This window comes from Saccopteryx leptura, chromosome 1 (genome assembly GCF_036850995.1).
Source record: "Saccopteryx leptura isolate mSacLep1 chromosome 1, mSacLep1_pri_phased_curated, whole genome shotgun sequence".
NCBI lineage: Eukaryota > Metazoa > Chordata > Mammalia > Chiroptera > Emballonuridae > Saccopteryx > Saccopteryx leptura.
Genome location: NC_089503.1, coordinates 122,080,266 through 122,098,789, shown reverse-complemented (window position 1 = coordinate 122,098,789; position 18,524 = coordinate 122,080,266). Strand labels below are relative to the sequence as shown.

General features: G+C 50.2%; 1 protein-coding gene across 8 annotated transcripts in view; it reads left to right on the top strand.

The window, feature by feature from the left end:
- The window catches only part of TRIO (trio Rho guanine nucleotide exchange factor), a 339,734-nt gene extending 328,038 nt beyond the window's left edge, over positions 1-11,696 (top strand). For all 8 annotated transcript variants that reach the window (XM_066374347.1, XM_066374307.1, XM_066374298.1 and 5 more), the window contains 8 exons: positions 1,236-1,374; positions 2,169-2,196; positions 2,408-2,570; positions 2,849-2,970; positions 4,241-4,319; positions 6,537-6,737; positions 8,696-8,834; positions 9,397-11,696. In XM_066374347.1, coding sequence (XP_066230444.1) covers positions 1,236-1,374; positions 2,169-2,196; positions 2,408-2,570; positions 2,849-2,970; positions 4,241-4,319; positions 6,537-6,737; positions 8,696-8,834; positions 9,397-9,945 — 1,420 coding nt within the window. In that variant the 3' untranslated portion in view covers positions 9,946-11,696. The remainder of the gene's footprint in view (positions 1-1,235; positions 1,375-2,168; positions 2,197-2,407; positions 2,571-2,848; positions 2,971-4,240; positions 4,320-6,536; positions 6,738-8,695; positions 8,835-9,396) is intronic.
- Positions 11,697-18,524: the final 6,828 nt, after the last annotated feature.

Here is an 18,524-nt window from a genome sequence, read left to right as displayed (position 1 = left end):
CGGCATCCCCGCCCCACGTAGTGCCTCTGGCCTTGGCTCTTACCCCTCAGCCCCAGCCCCCAGAGAGACCCAGCTTGAATTCAGGCTTCAGAGAGCCTATTTCCCATGAGTCTCTTGTCCTTTTTCACCTTGATACACAGAAATATTCTAGTACATTGTTTAAGAACTCCCATTTTTTATGGTTTCCTCCAAAAATATTCTTAAGCCGTGTATTAGAGTTTTTCAGAGAAATAGAATTGTGTGTGTGTGTGTGTGTGTGTGTGTGTGTGTGTGTGTGTGTGTAGAGAGGGTTTTTTTGTTGTTGTTTCTTTTTTTGTTTTCTGAAGTGGCATAGAAGCAGGGAGGAGGCAGAGAGACAGACTCCTGCATGCGCCCGACCGGGATCCACCCAGCATGCCCTCTAGGGGATGATGCTCTGCCCATCTGGGGCTTTGTTCTTTTGCAAGCAGAGCCCATTGTAGGGCCTGAGGTGGAGGCCATGCAACCATCCTCAGCACCTGGGCCAACTTTGCTCTGATGGATCCTTGGCTGCAGGACGGGAAGAAAGAGATAAAGAGAAAGGAGAGGGGGAAAGGTGGAGAAGCAGATGGGCGCTTCTCCTGTGTGCCCTGGCCACAATTGAACCCAGGACTTCCACACGCCGGGCTAATGCTCTACCACTGAACCAACCAGCTAGGTCTGAGAGAGTTTTATTATAAGGAATTGGCTCATGCAATTAGGGAGGCTGGCCAGTCCTCATCTGTGGTATAGGCCAGCTAGCTGGAGACCCAGGGGAGCCGGCGGGGCAGGTGAAATTGGAAGGCATTCTGTAAGAGACTTTTCCTCTTGCTCAGAGAGGCTGGTTTTTTTGTTCTAGTCAGACCTTCAGCTGACTGGGTGTGGCCCACCATTGCATGAAGAGTAATCAGCTTCACCAATTAAAACGTTCGTCTCATGCAGAAAACACCCAGAATAATGTTTGGCCAAATTGCTGAGCATCCAGTGGTCTGGTCAAGGTGATACATAAAGTTAACCATCATAGGCACCTTTGTGTTTCTGATTTAAGAAAGAGTTGGTCTCATCTCTGGATTACTGAGAATCACAGGAAAGTGTTCTTGGCAGAAATCAGTCATTGAAGTCTTCTCCTCCACCCTGTATCAGTGTAAGCTGAATAGTCTGCTTGTCCTCAGCACTTTCTGGAATCATTTGCTGAACCCTGGAATGCAGTAACTAACAACGTGCTGATTTCCTCCTAGGAAGTCAACGTCTTGGCACACAGCACTCCGTTTAAGGAAAAAATCTGAGAAAAAAGATAAAGACGGCAAACGGGAAGGCAAGTTAGAGAATGGTTATCGGAAATCGCGGGAAGGTCTCAGCAACAAGGTATCTGTCAAGGTGAGTATGAGTGTCTCCAGGAACCAGTGTCAGAACCAAGGTCCTCCTGGGTGGCTAGAGGGGCTGGCGCTGGCCCAGGAGCATCATGGAAAGCAGTGCACTCCAGACTGGGGGCCCGGGCATGTTTGGTGGGGCTGTGCCACCCGCCGCACCGCCTCCCTCTGCCCCGCCAGCAGATCTGTGGAGCTTTGCAGAGGGCTCTCAGGGACAGTGCTGGCTGTCACAGCTACACATATGTATTCTAATAAACCAGGTTTGCACATGGACACCTCACCGGGGGTACACCTGGCTTTTATGAAGAACACAGTTAGGTTCTCAGAAGAAGCAGGGTCTAGATTCGCAGAAGCAGACAGTGCAGAGTGGCTGTGGCTCAGACTTCCCCCCTTGACCACAGGGGATGAGGTGCCGAGACGCAGGTTCGAGCAAATCCCCTTGCTCCACTCAGCTTTACTCTGTATAATCAGATTGCCTTAAAGCTGTGGGGTTTTTCCCAGAGAGAAAATATCCCCTTAATGGAATCGGGGAGCCTGGATCGGGACACTAGCCATCCTGCCAGTGGGACCCCTGGACTCAGCTGCAGGATGATAAGACGGACATCTCCGAGTCTGAGCAGTGCTCTTGTGTTCACATTCACCCAAATTCTTATAACAGGGGGTGTTAAGTGCATTTAAAGGAGTGAAAATGTGGTCAATTGTGAATAAAACTCAGGCAAACCAAGCCGTATTTCTGCTCATCTTTCAACGATAATAGTACCTCAGAATTTTTGGTTAACATCTGTGCTTTTTCCCTTTCAGCTTCTCAATCCCAACCACATTTATGACGGTGAGTACTATTATCTTGTCCTTCTGGTCTTACAGGTTGTAGATCCAGGGCTCGTGTCTCAGAACATGCCAGGGTAACCTAGGAAAACGGGATTTCTGTGGAACTCTGGGCTCAGGCAGCAAGTGAGGTCCCACTTGTTTGTTAGGGCAGCATCGGTGGGCATGGGTGGAGAGCCCAGAGGACCAGCAATACTGACTCCCTTCTCCTGCAGTTCCCCCAGAATTCGTCATTCCCTTGAGCGAGGTCACATGTGAGACTGGGGAGACAGTTGTTCTTAGATGTCGAGTTTGTGGACGCCCAAAGGCTTCAATCACCTGGAAGGGCCCTGAACACAACACCTTGAACAGCGATGGCCACTACAGCATCTCCTACAGGTGAGAGGCTCACTCACCGGTCGGTCTCACAGACTAGTTTCACTGTGACTGACATCATCGAGTCCCATGGCTGTTTTTCACACTGGGACACCTGTCCACGAGGGAACATTTTGTATGTGGGTATGCAACTAAAATTCAAAATTCCATCTGAAATTCCTCATCAGTCCTACTTGAGCTCCTACTTGTCTGTGACCCCGAAGGAGAGAGGTTGGGGGCTGCCATCTTGCGGGGGGCACTGAGCCTTTCTGACGTGAGCTGTGTTCTCATCTGTGCGGCAGTGACTTAGGAGAGGCCGCTCTGAAGATCATCGGTGTGACCACAGAAGACGACGGCATCTACACGTGCATCGCCGTGAACGACATGGGTTCAGCCTCGTGTTCAGCCAGTCTGAGGGTTCTAGGTAAGCTGCAGCCCTGGACTGGAGTCTCACGTCCAGGTCCCCCCACCCTGACATGGCCAGAAGGGGATGACAGGGAGTCACGGCTGGCCTTCCAAACCAGAGCCACGGGAGCAGACCACAGTCTCTGACTGGGTATCCGGGGTGGTTGGCCTGTGGGCACATCTCACAAGACCAGGCCTCTGATCGAGGCCACCAGGCACTTGAGCCTCCGGGTTGGAACAAGGTGTGTGCTGTGCTCTTAAATTTTCAAAAACATATTCTTGTATCGAGTTTCTCCTTTATCTGATTATCCAGTTGACCTCTGGCTCTGAAAGAATGCAGTCTACGCTGGTCTGCAAGGACCAGTGAGTAGGAAGTAGGGAAAGGAGGGAGCGCGGCCAGGCTGCACAGGCTCTCCCGTTTCAGACCCTCACAACAGCCCTGTTATTGCATGTGCGCCCCGTCCCTGTTCTGAGCTCAGGGCGACGTCACTGAGGTCCGCGTCTGTCTGGTTTGAAGCCCTTGTTCTCGCCACCGCCTGGCAAGGCCTTGTTCTCTCTCCTGCACTAAACTGTGAACCACCGGCAGCTGAATCCTTTGTAAATTCCCTGTAGTTCTAGACACACGGAGATGCTCAGTAAGCCACACATATTGATTGATCTCCAACTTCCATTTTGTTTATGGCCAGCTGTGCAGTAGGGGCTGCGGTTGCTCCCCAGAGCGAAACTCAGATCTGAACTGAAAGGTAAATTGAGTCTGGAGAGCCCTGTGTGTAGACAACAAACAGAATTATCTTAGCACTTCTACCCTACAAATCTTAATCCTGAGTAGTATTTTAACCTCATGAAGTCCAAGAAAGGAAGTATTCTGATTTGGGGATCATGGCACAAAAAAGACAGTCTTGAATTTGAGAATAAAGAATCACCAATGTTCTAGTTTTTAAAAGATGTCACAGAAATTCTACAGATGACTATTTTTGTTGTTGTTTTGTGTTTTGGTTTTATTTCTGACAAATCACGAGGGAAAGCTAAGGGAGATACGCTGGTGCTGTGGAGAGGCGAGTGGGAGAATCAGGGAGGAGGAAGTGTGTTTGTCACACAAGCCCGCCTCTCTTCACCCTGAGCCCCAGCGTGCAGTGGGCATGTTGCACGTGCAGCACATGTCCCTTGCAATGGCCACAGGTGCCCGTCAGCCACACATGCCCATGTGTGGGGCAGCACAGGTCTGTAGACCTCCTCTCCAAGACGCGCCACGTGAACCAGGCTCAGGGCAGGTACTGCTTCCCTTGCAGGTCCAGGGAGTGATGGGATCATGGTGACCTGGAAAGACAACTTTGACTCCTTCTACAGCGAAGTGGCTGAGCTTGGCAGGTGAGATCCAGAGCCCCCTTCGAGAGAGCACCGTGTGAGGTGTAATGCACTGTGAGAGTAGACGAGGAAGGTGAACACGGAATTTGCCGGCAGGCGGAAGTCACAGGTATTACATTTGCCATGTGACCAGTGATCACTGTTCACGACTAAATATGGAGGAAATAACGGAGGCATTTTCAGCTCAGGTTCCAAGAGAGAAGTAAGACCCCACGCTGTAAACTACCCGCTTGTGTAATGGATTAGTTACTGCTCTGCACCTCGGATAGGACTGGCCTTGTCCCTTCCTTGGGGAAATTCAGGGTTACTTGCAGCATTTCCTGTAGGACTTCATTCTCCACGGGTCCAGGTTGAGGAAGGCTGACTGTGTCCCTCAGGTTCCAGCTGCATGTGGCGCTGCAGGCAGAGTAGCAGGGGACTGTGCCCAAGCTTACAGAAGGCTTCGGCGGAGAAGGCAGCGGGCTCGGCAGTGCCCCAGACGCCAGGCTCCTGGCTGCCCTCCACACAGCCCTCACCCACGCCTCACATCATGTCCAGCATGGCATGATGCAAGTCAAAGCATACCAGCTGGCTGTGCCCCTTTTACAAAGCTGCCCCCAGCCTCAGTCTCTAACATTCCGGCCACACTGGGTGGGTCATTGTCAGTCAGTGCTGCACGAGGCAGCTGTCACAGAGCGGCAGTGGTTCAGTTGGTCTCTCCTGGGCTCAGTCAGTAGGCATGCCCAACCTCACCCACTTGTCTCTGCAGTCAGCGGGCACGCCCACACCTCACCCACAGGTCTCTGCAGTCAGCGGGCACGCCCACACCTCACTCACAGGTCTCTGCAGTCAGGGGGCATGCCCAACCTCACCCACTTGTCTCTGCAGTCAGCGGGCATGCCCACACCTCACCCACAGGTCTCTGCAGTCAGCAGGCACGCCCACACCTCACCCACAGGTCTCTGCAGTCAGCGGGCATGCCCACACCTCACTCACTTATCTCTGCAGTCAGCGGGCACGCCCACACCTCACCCACAGGTCTCTGCAGTCAGCGGGCATGCCCACACCTCACCCACAGGTCTCTGCAGTCAGCGGGCATGCCCACACCTCACTCACTTATCTCTGCAGTCAGCGGGCACGCCCACACCTCACCCACAGGTCTCTGCAGTCAGCGGACATGCCCACACCTCACCCACAGGTCTCTGCAGTCAGCGGGCACGCCCACACCTCACCCACAGGTCTCTGCAGTCAGCAGACATGCCCACACCTCACCCACAGGTCTCTGCAGTCAGCGGGCACGCCCACACCTCACCCACAGGTCTCTGCAGTCAGCAGACATGCCCACACCTCACCCACAGGTCTCTGCAGTCAGCGGGCACGCCCACACCTCACCCACAGGTCTCTGCAGTCAGGAGACACACCCACACCTCACCCACAGGTCTCTGCAGTCAGGAGACACGCCCACACCTCACCCACCCACACCTCACCCACAGGTCTGTGGCTCACCTGGGGCACCCGCAATGGGACTTCCTTATGTGGTGGCAGAGGCTACAAGGCCTCTTTAAGGCCCAGAGTCAGAAACCAGCAATCCTGCTCTGAGTTCTGTGGGTCAGAACCAGCCCCTGGAGAGCCCAGATTCCAGGGAGGAGAGCTAGGCTCCACCTCCCTGTGGGAGTGTGGCCATCTTAACCCACCAGACTCTGCCCCCAGCCACAGGATAATTTCTCCTTACATTTCCCACCCCACCTCGCCCCCTGTCCCAGTGTCATCCCATTATGGCGGCAGGCTCCGACCTGAGCTCCAAAACCCCGTCGTCCAGACCATGTGGAGGTGCAATGGAGACCACTCGGGTGTGGTCCTGGGTGCACTCCAGAAACCGTGAACGAGCGACAAGGGGCCCGCCCCCCACGCGCACCCTACAGTGGCAGGATGGCGGTAGACTCCTGTGTGAAAGGGGTGGGGGTGGCCAGTAGGCACCAAGGCGTCCCTCCCGAGCTTCTTCACTGGCGGAGGGAAGCTCTCCCTGGGAGGAGAGGTGGAGGCGGCCCGTAAGTCTGACCGTGTTGCTTCTGCCACGGGCAGAAGTCGGAGGGAGTCGTGTGGCCTGCCTGAACACAAGCAGGCTTCTTTGGGGCTGCGTGGGACCCTGCAGGGAGTGCCGGGGAGAGCAGGGCCACACCTAGTCTTTTCTCTGTGACACACTTGGAGTCCTCTGAAAATTCGTCTCAACCTATTTTCCAGGGGCAGATTCTCTGTCGTTAAGAAATGTGATCAGAAAGGAACCAAGCGAGCAGTGGCCACTAAGTTTGTGAACAAGAAGTTGATGAAGCGTGACCAGGTCACCCACGAGCTTGGTGTTCTGCAGAACGTCCAGCACCCGCTCCTTGTTGGCCTCCTTGACACCTTTGAGACCCCCACCAGCTACGTCCTGGTTTTGGAAATGTGCGTGCTCCCAGACTTCCCTCCTCTCTTGTAACTTGCAGCCTCAAGTGCAAGTGTCTTATTATTATATCGGGTAGAAATCGGAATTTTAGGATTCACAGAACTTCTGAAAAATATGTCTATAGTCAGACCACAGCTGTAAATGTAGGTGTGCAGTCTTCAGTATATGCTGTCCAGCAGGGAGCAGCGAGCCTAGCATCATCATCCAGGCTCCTGCCCCGTCTCAGCCAACCTGAAACTGCTGCCTGGCCCCCAAAGGTCCTGAGAACTCCAGGCCTCTGAAGGCAAGGCCGCTGGGATGGGCTCGCTAAGACCCCTGTCTGATGCTTCAGGCATTCCGCTCAGCCCCGCGCCAGGCCCGCCCTCCAGGGGGTGGAAGCCAGGGTGCTGCTCACACCTGCAGGGCACAGGACACCCCACAGCAGAGTCATCTGGCCCAAACTGTCAGCAGCGCGGGGGCTGGAAGCCCTGCCCCTAGAACGTTCTGGTCTGTGAGACGTCTCAGCGTTTAGCTTTGTTTAAATTCCTATTCCTCCTTTTTAGGGGGCGTTATTATTTTCTGTTTCTCTCTCTCTTTTTTTTTTTTTTTCTTTTTTTTTTTTCCAGAATTTGTAAGTACCCCCACCCCACAGCCTTCAGAGGGCAAGGCTGCCACGGGGCTTAGCAGCACCAGTGGCCTGGGGGAGGGGATGTCCCAGGGGGTCTGCCCGGCCCGGGCTGCACAGCTCAAACTTCCACTGGAGCGCAGTTGTCATGGGGCCTGCTCAGCCTCTCTTTGGAATAGCAAGCCTGTCAGATGGTGGCGGGGAGGACAGCAGGCCCTCCCCAAGGCTGACCATTGTGTGCACGGGGTGTGGACGTGGGACCTGGGCGTTCTGTAGATCTCCGCTACTCAGACCATCATTGCTGGGCTAAAATATGACCAAGCAGCAGCCTGGGCCCTGTGGGTCCTCAGTACCTGGCTCGGTCCTTTCTAGCTCTAGTGTCTAGTTTCTAGCTCTGGTGTCTTAATGACTAGACACTAGAGCTATTCCCATCTCTCTCTGTTCTGGAGTCCTCATCAGAAATCTATACAACCTGTTTCTGCTTTTCAAATTTCGTTGCGTTCAGCTATCATTTTTTTCCACTGGGCAACTAAATGTTTCAGCCTCACCATAGTGTTAATAGGATTTATTTTGTAACAGATTACTATCAAGTTCTCCATGATCACTCTTCATTACCAGACAAGTGGCTGATCTTCCTGTTGATTTCTGTTTTGCAAACAAAGAGGGCAAAAGGCCAGGGCCAAATCACCTTGTCGCAGTCCCAGCCTTTACTTATGTGCTGTGTGACCTTGGGAAGTACAGGCCTCCTCTGCCTAGTTTTCTCATTGTAAGATGGGAATAAAACTCTCAGAGGATTCAGTGAATTGATAGAAGGTGTATAGTCCCCAGCACATGGACAGCTCTGAGCGAGTGGTTTTTATTTATTTGTTTGTTTATTTTGTATATAAGCGGTTTTAAATATTAAAAGTGAATTCACAACAGGAGGACTTCGGAGACCATCATGCAGCACTTACTATATCGCCTTATTGTCTGCCTCTCCTTACATCATCTGCACAGACTTCCTTCCCATCACCCATTTTACAGATGAGGAAACTAAGGCTCAGGGCAGTGATAGCACTTCATTCCCTCCCCCAGCGGATGCCACATCATCCCCTCTCAGCCAGGAGGCAGACGCTTCCCTGTCCCCTCTGAAGGTTGAGCTGCCCTGTCCCCCACGTGCGCCTCACGGTCAGGTTAACAAGCAGCCACCCTCTTGATCCAGCTGTGCTTGCGGGCGGAGGTGGAGTCCTGGAACACCGATGGAACATTAACTGTGGGACCAGAGATGGTGTATTTGTTTTGCATTGGACCAGAAAGGTCTCTTAAAGTGAGCCAGCACCCTGACGACGGTCGCGCACGTTCCTCCCTCTGCAGGGCTGACCAGGGGCGTCTGCTGGACTGTGTGGTGCGATGGGGAAGCCTCACTGAAGGGAAGATCAGGGCGTATTTGGGGGAGGTTCTGGAAGCCGTCCGATACCTTCACAACTGCAGGATAGCACACCTGGACCTAAAGGTGAGTGGGGCTCCCGGGACAGCAGTGTCTCTGGCCATGGCTCAGCCACGGCATCTGGGGGCCCAGTCTCCACTTGTCCTCTGAATCCAGGTCAGGTGCCCCTGGGGGACTGGTGACAAATCTGAAAGCGTGGGAGATGGGGACACTGATTTCCAATCTCTGTTTTTAAGAGTTTGCTTTCAGTGATAGGAGATCACGCATTTCGTGAGATTTCAGAAAGTACTGTGGGTTTTGCAGGGCTGGTGTGGAGCCGGGTTAGTGGTGATGGAGAAAGGAAGGGAGAGTGTTGCTATCAGTGCTGGGAGGGGAAGTGAGCACCCAGCTTCCTAAACCAGCACAGTTACCTCCTTTCCACAAGCCTCCAGAGGGCTGGTCCGAGCCGCACCGGGGCAGGGACTCTGGTCGCTGCTTTTCCTCCTCCCGTGCACCCGTGTCCAAGAGTTTCAGCCTGTCTTGCACGTGAACAGTTCATTCCAGTCAACCTCTGGTTCCTGGTGCACATCCTGCTTAAGCTTCAGATTGGGGTTGATGAGAATGACAGTCGCCTTACCCTTTCTTCTAGCCCGAGAACATCCTGGTGGATCAGAGTTCAGCCAAGCCAACAATTAAACTGGCGGACTTTGGAGATGCCGTCCAACTCAACACGACCTACTACATCCACCAGCTACTGGGGAACCCCGAATTTGCAGCCCCCGAAATCATCCTCGGGAACCCAGTCTCCCTGACCTCGGATACGTGGAGTGTTGGAGTGCTCACATACGTGCTTCTTAGCGGCGTGTCCCCCTTCCTGGACGACAGCGTGGAAGAGACCTGCCTGAACATTTGCCGACTAGACTTTAGCTTCCCAGATGACTACTTTAAAGGAGTAAGCCAGAGGGCCAAGGATTTCGTGTGCTTCCTCCTCCAGGAGGACCCTGCCAGGCGTCCCTCGGCTGCGGCGGCCCTCCAGGAGCAGTGGCTGCAGGCGGGCCACGGCAACGGCAAAGGCGTGGGCGTCCTCGACACGTCCAGACTGACTTCCTTCATTGAGCGGCGCAAACACCAGAACGATGTTCGACCGATTCGTAGCATTAAAAACTTCTTACAGAGCAGGCTTTTGCCTAGGGTTTGACCTATCTTGAAGTTCTTTCTCATTCTCTTTCACCTGCCAATCAGCTGTTAATTTGAATTTTGAAGAGAAACACAAACCAACATAAGTGCTCAGCTGCCGTATGTTCATCGTGTGAAACATGCACTCCGAGCGAGCCGTGCTCGGCGGTGCCTGGGACTCGGGCGGCCAGCCGTGCTGGGGTGGAGGACCTTCTCTTGCACTCTGAGAACGGAGACAGCATTGCTGTGTCACAGTCTTTTATTCAGGTTTCTGCAAAAAATAAAAAGAAACTTTTTTAAACGAACACAAATAGAATTTTGCAAATTTAACATTTTCCCAGACTTATTCAAGGAAATGAAATGCCTATGTTCAACCACTGATGTTAACGAACAAAACAGAGATACTGGACACCTCTGGGGAAAAGACTCCAGCGGCGGCCTTCCCTGCAGCCTGCTCCAGAGCTCGGTGCCCACCTGGCTCGGAGCTTTGTCAGGGGCCTGGTCTGCGTGCATCTCTCTAGGGCACCAGACTGGGCTTCTGAAACGTGCATTCAACCTCAAACTTTTGCATAAAAATAGAATGAATTTGTTTTGCTCTGATGAAATGTAGGCCTTACTTGTATATAAGACTGGTCCTGCCTTCAGTCTGTCCTTTCCCCACCTGCCTTTTCTCCTGCGCCCTGCCCTCTGCCTGGGGCTTCCTTTGGGGTCCGAGGGTTCTGCCCACCCCCTGAGGACATCAGGGTGGGCCTCGCCCCCAGCCGTCAATCAGATTGTTGAGCAGTATACAGTCAGATGAAAATACTGTAAATGCACTCATTGGGGTTTTTTTGGTTTTATTTCATATCATGTGCAATGTTGTGGCTTTAACATTTTATGCAACTATTTATGAAGACCTCTGTTGTACCTGTAATAAATATATAGAAAAAGCACATACTTCGTACGGTGAGCTTTATGGTTTTGTGCGTGTGGGGGTGGGGGGGTGGGGAGGTGGTCATTGCCCTGTGCCATCCGTTCAAGGAGACTAAACTCTTCGTGAAATTTGTCAGTTTTGAGGACTGTAAAAAGTGATTTCATACTCTGAATATAAAACTGGATAATAGGGTAATGTTTTAAAATTTATTATGCTATTATTCAGAATGCCAAAGTATTATTTTTTTTCCCAAAATCAGTCTGAACATTTACTACTTTTTAGACTTTTTGACGTTCAACTTTCTGTACAAAAATTGGCTGGACTTTTGAGCTTTTGGTAAGAAATAAAAGCCAATTAAGCACTAGCAGCCTTGAGGCTGGCGTCCCCCGTCAGTGTCACTGTGGCAGGATTGGCGCTGGTGAGGGGCCTTCCACAAAAGACGGGGGGCTTCTGGGCACGCTTGAATTTTTCTGGATGTCTTTTTATCTTTGTTGTGTGGCATACACTAAAAACAGAGGCAAGCCCACTTCCCAAGCCAGCCAGACCCCTGGGTCTTGAGCCATAAGTGGTGTGGTCAAGCTTTGCAGCTTCCGATGTACTTTATTTATTCTTTTGTTGGGTTTTGTTTGTTTCTTGTAAAATTGTACAGAAACTTTTTAAAAAGAAATTGGATTCAAAACTGGATGTGTACCCGTAACCTCACAACTTTTATTTGTGTATTGTTTCTTTTCTTATTTCAGTTAAATTTTTACATTATTTTGCATGTATATTTCTTTGTACAGAGACCTTACATGTTTACACAGTATGATGTGATGTAAATATTTTATTTTGCCATCAGTTATTTTAAAAAATTAAACATATTTGCCTGATTTTTGTCTTAGGCCCTTTATTTAAATTGGTCACTATTGAATTAAAAAGAGAGAGGTTGCTGAGGACAAGACGGAAGGGTTGGCCTCTCGGGCCTGGAGAGGGGTCCTGCAGGGGAGAATGTTCTGGACTGGGGCTCAGCTGAACACGCAGAAGTCCGGGTCAGTGAGGCTCCTGCAGACTGTTCGCAGAACCCAGACACAGGCGAACACGCCTGACCGTCAGCTGTCGACGGGGCTGCACGTCGTCCTAGGTAGAAACCTAAGGTGCTCTGTTCCTTGATGGATGTGGAACTGGTGCAAGGGAACAGCTTGTTCACCTAAAGTTAATGTTGACCAGATGGACTGAGGAAAATGGAGCACTCAGGTCCAAGTGCCAGTGTTACAAGCCAAACAAAGGTCATGCACCTGGGAAGACCACCAACCCCACCCCACATGGACCTCACCTTGTCCTAGGGGGCTTGAAGAACAGGATTCTTTTTTTCTTCTGTTTGCTGAAATCCTGAAGGTAAGGCAGGCGTGAAAGGACAACATTTACCCTGTGAACCCAAGTCAGGCATGGGACACTCTCCCTGAGGTGGCACTTCCTCTACGTCCCAGGGACACCGATGGCTCAGTGAACTGCCAAGGGCCAGAAATGCAAGTTGGTTTTAATCCAGTGCAACAATACAAAAACATGGTCACAGGCCCCAGGATGGGTCGCACGGCTGCCACAATTTATAATAAATGATAAGCATCGTATAGCAAGCATTAATCCAAAGGATATTAGATCACTGGAAGGAAAGATCCTTTCTATTTTTTTTTTATTTTTATTTTTCTTTCATTTTTCTGAAGCTGGAAACAGGGAGAGACAGTCAGACAGACTCCCGCATGCGCCCCACCGGGATCCACCCGGCACGCCCACCAGGGGCAACGCTCTGCCCACCAGGGGGCGATGCTCTGCCCATCCTGGGCATCGCCATGTTGCCACCAGAGCCACTCTAGCGCCTGAGGCAGAGGCCACAGAGCCATCCCCAGCGCCCGGACCATCTTTGCTCCAATGGAGCCTTGGCTGCGGGAGGGGAAGAGAGAGACAGAGAGGAAAGTGCGGCAGAGGGGTGGAGAAGCAAATGGGCGCTTCTCCTGTGTGCCCTGGCCGGGAATCGAACCCGGGTCCTCTGCACGCTAGGCCGACGGAAAGATCCTTTCAATGATGCATTTCTAAGACATAATTTTGGGAACAAAAATAATTCATGGGACTAATAGAATGCTCTGAGTGTGGGTTTGGGGTTGGTGTGTGTGTGTGTGACTTATAAGAAATAAAGTACACACATTATAGGTTTATAAGTATAAGTTCAATACATTTCTGTACATGTAGGGAGAATTAATGTATTTTACTATGTTCAGTCTTCCAATCCATGAATACACTTTGGAAATGTAGGCTCCCCGCCCAGTCTTTCCTGGTCGAGTAGAGGTGGGGCCACAGTGTTTTCTGCACTGTCTGGCTAGAGTAGAGAGTTACTGTCCAAAAGCCTTCTGTCTTGCGAGATTGACCCTCGCCCGATCCTCTGTCTAGAGAGAGCAGGGTTTTGCTTGGACTTCTGTTGTCTGCATCCATTGGCATTTCCAAGTTGCAGCTTATCCAGCTCCACAACTGGGGTATCAGAGACAAAAAGAACCCCCCGAGAACTTGCCTCCTGTGGTTCCAAGGCCCCTAGGCCCCTCGGTGGGCTGCTTTCTCCTCTCTGCCTTGCAGTCTTGTTTGTTTCTAGGGGGTGTCGGGGTTTGCAGTGGTGCTCAGCGGGGAACAGGAAAAGTCTCCCTGGCCCAGCCACCCGGGAGCAGAAGTCCAGTATTGGTGCATCTCCTTTTGTTAGTTTGAGAATTCTGTGACCTTGGTCTCCTGAGATGGGTGAAAACCACTTAGTCTTACTTTCAAAGTGACCGTGTTTCTCAGCGATAAAAGGGGGACCACACACCACTATTTAAGTTCATCGGAACTGTGAGGCCACTGCACGTTTCACTGTCTTGTCACCCTTTCTGCCAACTCATCTTTGTTGACGTCTTACTGACCTGCCACACCTAGTCTTCTGTCCCACAAACCCAGACAGAACACCCAGGAAAGGGAAACAGGCGGGAGAGGGGCATGGGGCGGGAGTGGCCTGGGCTGGCCCTGGCCGCTAGCACACGGCGGCCCACAGGGCAGGACTGGGGGGCGGGGAGTGCACAGGCAGGCTGTGCTCTCAAGCATCTGAGAAAAGTGCGGACTCAGGTAACATCTAGCAGGGGGGATGCATGCATTATCCTGCAGAAGTTCCGATGCAACAAAAGAAAGGCGTGCACCTGGCCCTGAAGTGGGAGAGCAGGGTTTCAGGCAGCGGCCCCAGGGGGTCCACACACCAGATTGCTCTGGCGACAGCAAAGAGAGGACTGGGAGAGAAGGGTAGGATTCTAGTTTAATTTGAAGGGGCCAAGGAGCATTTACTTCCTTGTATCTCTTTCTTGCATTAACCATTCCTTATTTACAATTCAAAAAAATGTAAGGAGTGTAACTTTCGCTATGTGGCTCTCATTCCATTGAAATCCCAGCTCAGAGGCCTCTTTACCTGAGCATTTTCCTGCCTTCTCCCGTAGACTAGGAAGCTCAAAGGGTCTGCAAGGCAAAGGGCTTAGGAAAAATGCAAGACAAGTTAGAATTTAAATATGAATTGCCTCATTTACATTTACTATTTATAGAAACCATGTATCTCTGCTCCACTTTTTAAATTTAAAACCTCTTTTACGCTATTCATGGTGCCAGGTGTGTACTAGACATATGAAATGGGGGAAATCGCTTTATAAGTTATATAAATGTCTATACACCTGAAACTACTGTAGTATAAAATTCAGGGGGTCCTCAGGTTATGACAGTTGCAACATACATTTCGAGTTTATGATGCTCATTCCCATAAAAACTTTAAAAAATTGATGCCTGACCTGTGGTGGTGCAGTGGATAAAGCGTCAACCTGGAAATGCTGAGGTCGCCAGTTCAAAACCCTGGGCTAGCCTGGTCAAGGCACATATGAGAGTTGATGCTTCCTGCTCCTCTCCCCTTCTCTCCCTCTCTCAGTCTTTCTCTCCTCTCTCTCTCTCTCTCTGTGTCTCTCTCCCTCTCTCTCTCCTTTCTAAAATAAAAAAAAAAAAGCTTTAAAAAATTGAGACGTGTTTCGGCCTATGCCATCAGCATCATACTTACGGACTACGTGGGTGAACTAGTTTGGTTGTGCGACAGAAGAATGCACAGTACAGTGTACAGTACAGTATATCTATGTCCTTTTCCTTTTTCTGTGGCTCAGTTGTGCTTTATTGTTCTAGAGATTATGATTTTACAACTGTGTTAGGATAGGTAAGTGACGCAGCCTAGGGTGTATTTTGACTTACACCAAAATTCAGGTTAGTGTCAATGTTGTAGAAATGGAACTGTGTCGTAACCCAAGGACTCCTGTAATATGGAATGTCCAAAAAAGAGTTCTATTATTTAATTTTACCCTGTCCAACAGTTTCTTTATGACTAAATTTATCTCATGTGATTGTGCTCATACAGGAAAGACTATGTCAGAGCAAGCGACATAAACACAGATATATATTTTTTTATTCAATGAGAGGAGGGGAGGCAGAGACAAGGCTCTGGCATGTGCCCCAACAAGGATCCACCTGGCATGCCCACTAGGGGGCGATGCTCTGCCCATCTAGGGCATTGCTCTGTTGCTTGGCAACCAAGCTATTTTAGCATCTGAGGTGAGGCCATGGAGCCATCCTCAGTGACTGGGGCCAACTTGCTCGAATGAACCATGGCTGCAGGAGAGGGAGAGGGGGGAGAAAGCAAGAGAGAGAAAGAGAGAGAGAAGCAAGGGGGTAGGGGTGGAGAAGCAGATGGGCACTTCTCCTGTGTGCCCCGACTGGGAATCAAACACACACTGGGCCAATGCTCTACCATTGTGCCAACCAGCCAGAGCAACACAGTTTTTTGAGATACTCCTTATTGATCATTTGAGAGCTGGCTACACAGCTGGATTGTTAGGCTATGGTAATGACCTGATTTTCATATTTATTTTAAATTTCTTACATGGAAAGAGAAATGATGCAAAGCATCAGTCTTTTGCAAACATGAAAATTACCTTCCGTACTGGGCCAGGGTTTATTCCTGTAGGTTCACTGAAGGTGGGAAGATCTCAGTGTTTATTTTCTTTTTTAATTTTATGGCCAAGTGGACAAAATAGGAAATGTGAATGAGACGGCACTACAGCTGTGTGGAGGTTCCATCCACTCCCCTTCACTCCCCCTGACCATCCTGTTTCCCTCTGAGGCTGTCTCCTCCTCTGCTGGAGCTCTGTGAGGTGCTGACGTCACTTCCTGCCCTATTAGAGCTTGACCAGTTTAGAGCACATATTAGCGAAATCACAAAGAATACCTTTAAAGAAGTGAAGACTCATCTAACTGTAATTCCTGGGGGTCTTACCAGCCAGTTGCAACCTCTTGACATTTCCATCAACAAACCGTTTAAAGTCCATGTGAGAAGAGTGGAACAAGTGGATGGCTTCTGGTAATTGTGATCTCACACCAACTGGACGAATGAAGAGACCCACTATCACTCAAGTTTGTGAATGGGTGAAAACATCATGGCAGCCAGTGAAGAATGAAACCGTCATTCAAAAAATGTAGCATTAGCAATGCCTTAGATGGCACTGAAAGTATCATATATGAAAATAGCAAAGAAAGTGATACCAATGATTGTGAGCAACTGAGCTTCTTAAATTCTGACACTAGCGATGATGAGTTCCTGGGGTTCCCAGACAACTAGAAGAGTATTTGAACATTAAAGTCTCTTTTCACTTGTTAATAACAGTGCTAATGGTTGTTAATACTGCTGTTGAGTTTACATTGTTGAAATATTATTGTGGTATATTTTATTAAATATTTTAACACACCATTTGGTTCAGAATATTTTTTTTTCTTATTTTCCTCCTCAAACCCTAGGTGCATCTTATGGAGTGAAAAATATGATATATTTGTTTTTCTCTTGTTTATTTGTGCTTTATTACATGGGCCTGAGCCAAGAACTTAGAAGGGTAGAGGAAAAGTTATTACACAGCTCTCTTCTTGGACATTGAAATTCAATTCTTATCTAACCCCCAAACCATGATATTACCCAGATTCTAGGCCAGAAATTTTGCATCTAATGTTTATCCTGCCTCTCCCCTGCCTTCTGCATTTTATCCAGCTCCAAAAACATCCCCTCTGCACCCCACTCTCTCCACCACCTCATTCCATGTCCCCATACGTCCCACAAAGGCCTCCTGACCAAACTTCTGGCTTACGCTTCTGCACACTTTCCGACCTTTACACACTTAAAGCAGTCCGTCTGGGGAAGTGCAGATGAGGTCCTCCCTCTCTGAAGTTGGGGGGCTTCTCATTGCTGTGAAGACAATGTCAGCGCTTCTTGTGTCCCTCCCCACATGCCATTCTCTCCTCCCTGCCTTGACTCCAACCACTTGGTTTGCTCAGGGCCTCAAACACGCTGCTGTCTTCCTCTGGGGCCTTCACACAGCATCCTGTCTCTACCTAGGCCCTCTGGACCCCCTCATTCACCCCTGATCCTGACCTGACTGCCTTCTCATCTTTGACCTCAAATTTGGTGTCTTTGAAGATAAGTCTTCCTGATCCATAAGGAGGGGCCTCTTTTAGTCTCTCTCATGTCCTGTTCTTTTCTGCATTGCCCTTCCATACATTAACCGATGCGTTTTTGTTCATTTGTTTTATGTCTGTCTCCCCCTCCTTCTGCCCTTAGATGGTAAGCTCCATGAGGGCAAGATTCTCATCTGCCTGCTTCATCAGTGTTTCCCAGCACTCAGTGAACAATAAATAACCACCCTCTCGCAATGTCAACATGTGTCTCATACACCCTCCCCCGACCACCGAGGCACAGGCTTCCCTGAGCCAGTGAACATAGTCAAACAGCTAGCTGCTAGGACAAAGGTGCCAAGAAAAATACACCCTTTCCTCCTGATGTAATCGCCGGAAATGCCTCCCCTTGCCCCTGGGGACTCCCTACGAAGCCTGTGCCAGCTCCTTCTCTTGGCCCAGTTCCTGCCTGCCCTTTACCCCTTCCGCTGCCAGGCTAGTGTGAGGCCAGGACAGGGTCAATAGTATGGGTCCAAGGAGGGAGACCAGGGATGTCCATCCTCAGGAGCTGCAGGGAACCCTCCTCCCTCCAGGCCAACACACAGCCGTCTGAGCCCCAGGCTGCACTCCATCATTCACTGTGCCCTTGGCCTCCACTCCCCGAGTCCAGGGCCAGCCCCAGTGCTGCAAAACCAGGACATGCTTTCTCAATGGAAAGTTCCATGGGCCAAACTTCCATGGGCTGAATTCAAACCTCAGGTTCCCAAGGATATCTGCCTTCCTCTGGCCAATTGGAAAGGGAGTTCCAGGTACTTCATGGCTTCAGTGGGCTGCAGGCTCACCTGAAAAGCTAACCACTACCTCTATGCCATTACTTGTATAGGAAATTATATTCATAATCCCCGTTTCCTATTGGACCACAGCTAGCTTAGAAATTAGGACTTGTTGAGGTGGAAAACTACGGGCCAGGCTTATGCTAACATAAATCCCATGAGTAACCCTTAAACTATCTGCAGTGTGTCAGGGCAGCTTCCGCCACTTTTTATGTGTTGACTCTGGGGGTTATTTTTAATAACAGCACCACCTTCAAATTGTATATCTGTGCTTACAGAATGGCTTGCTTCTACAAGGAAACTAAAAATCTTATGTATTTGCTTTAAACATTGTCGTGTTTGAAAAAA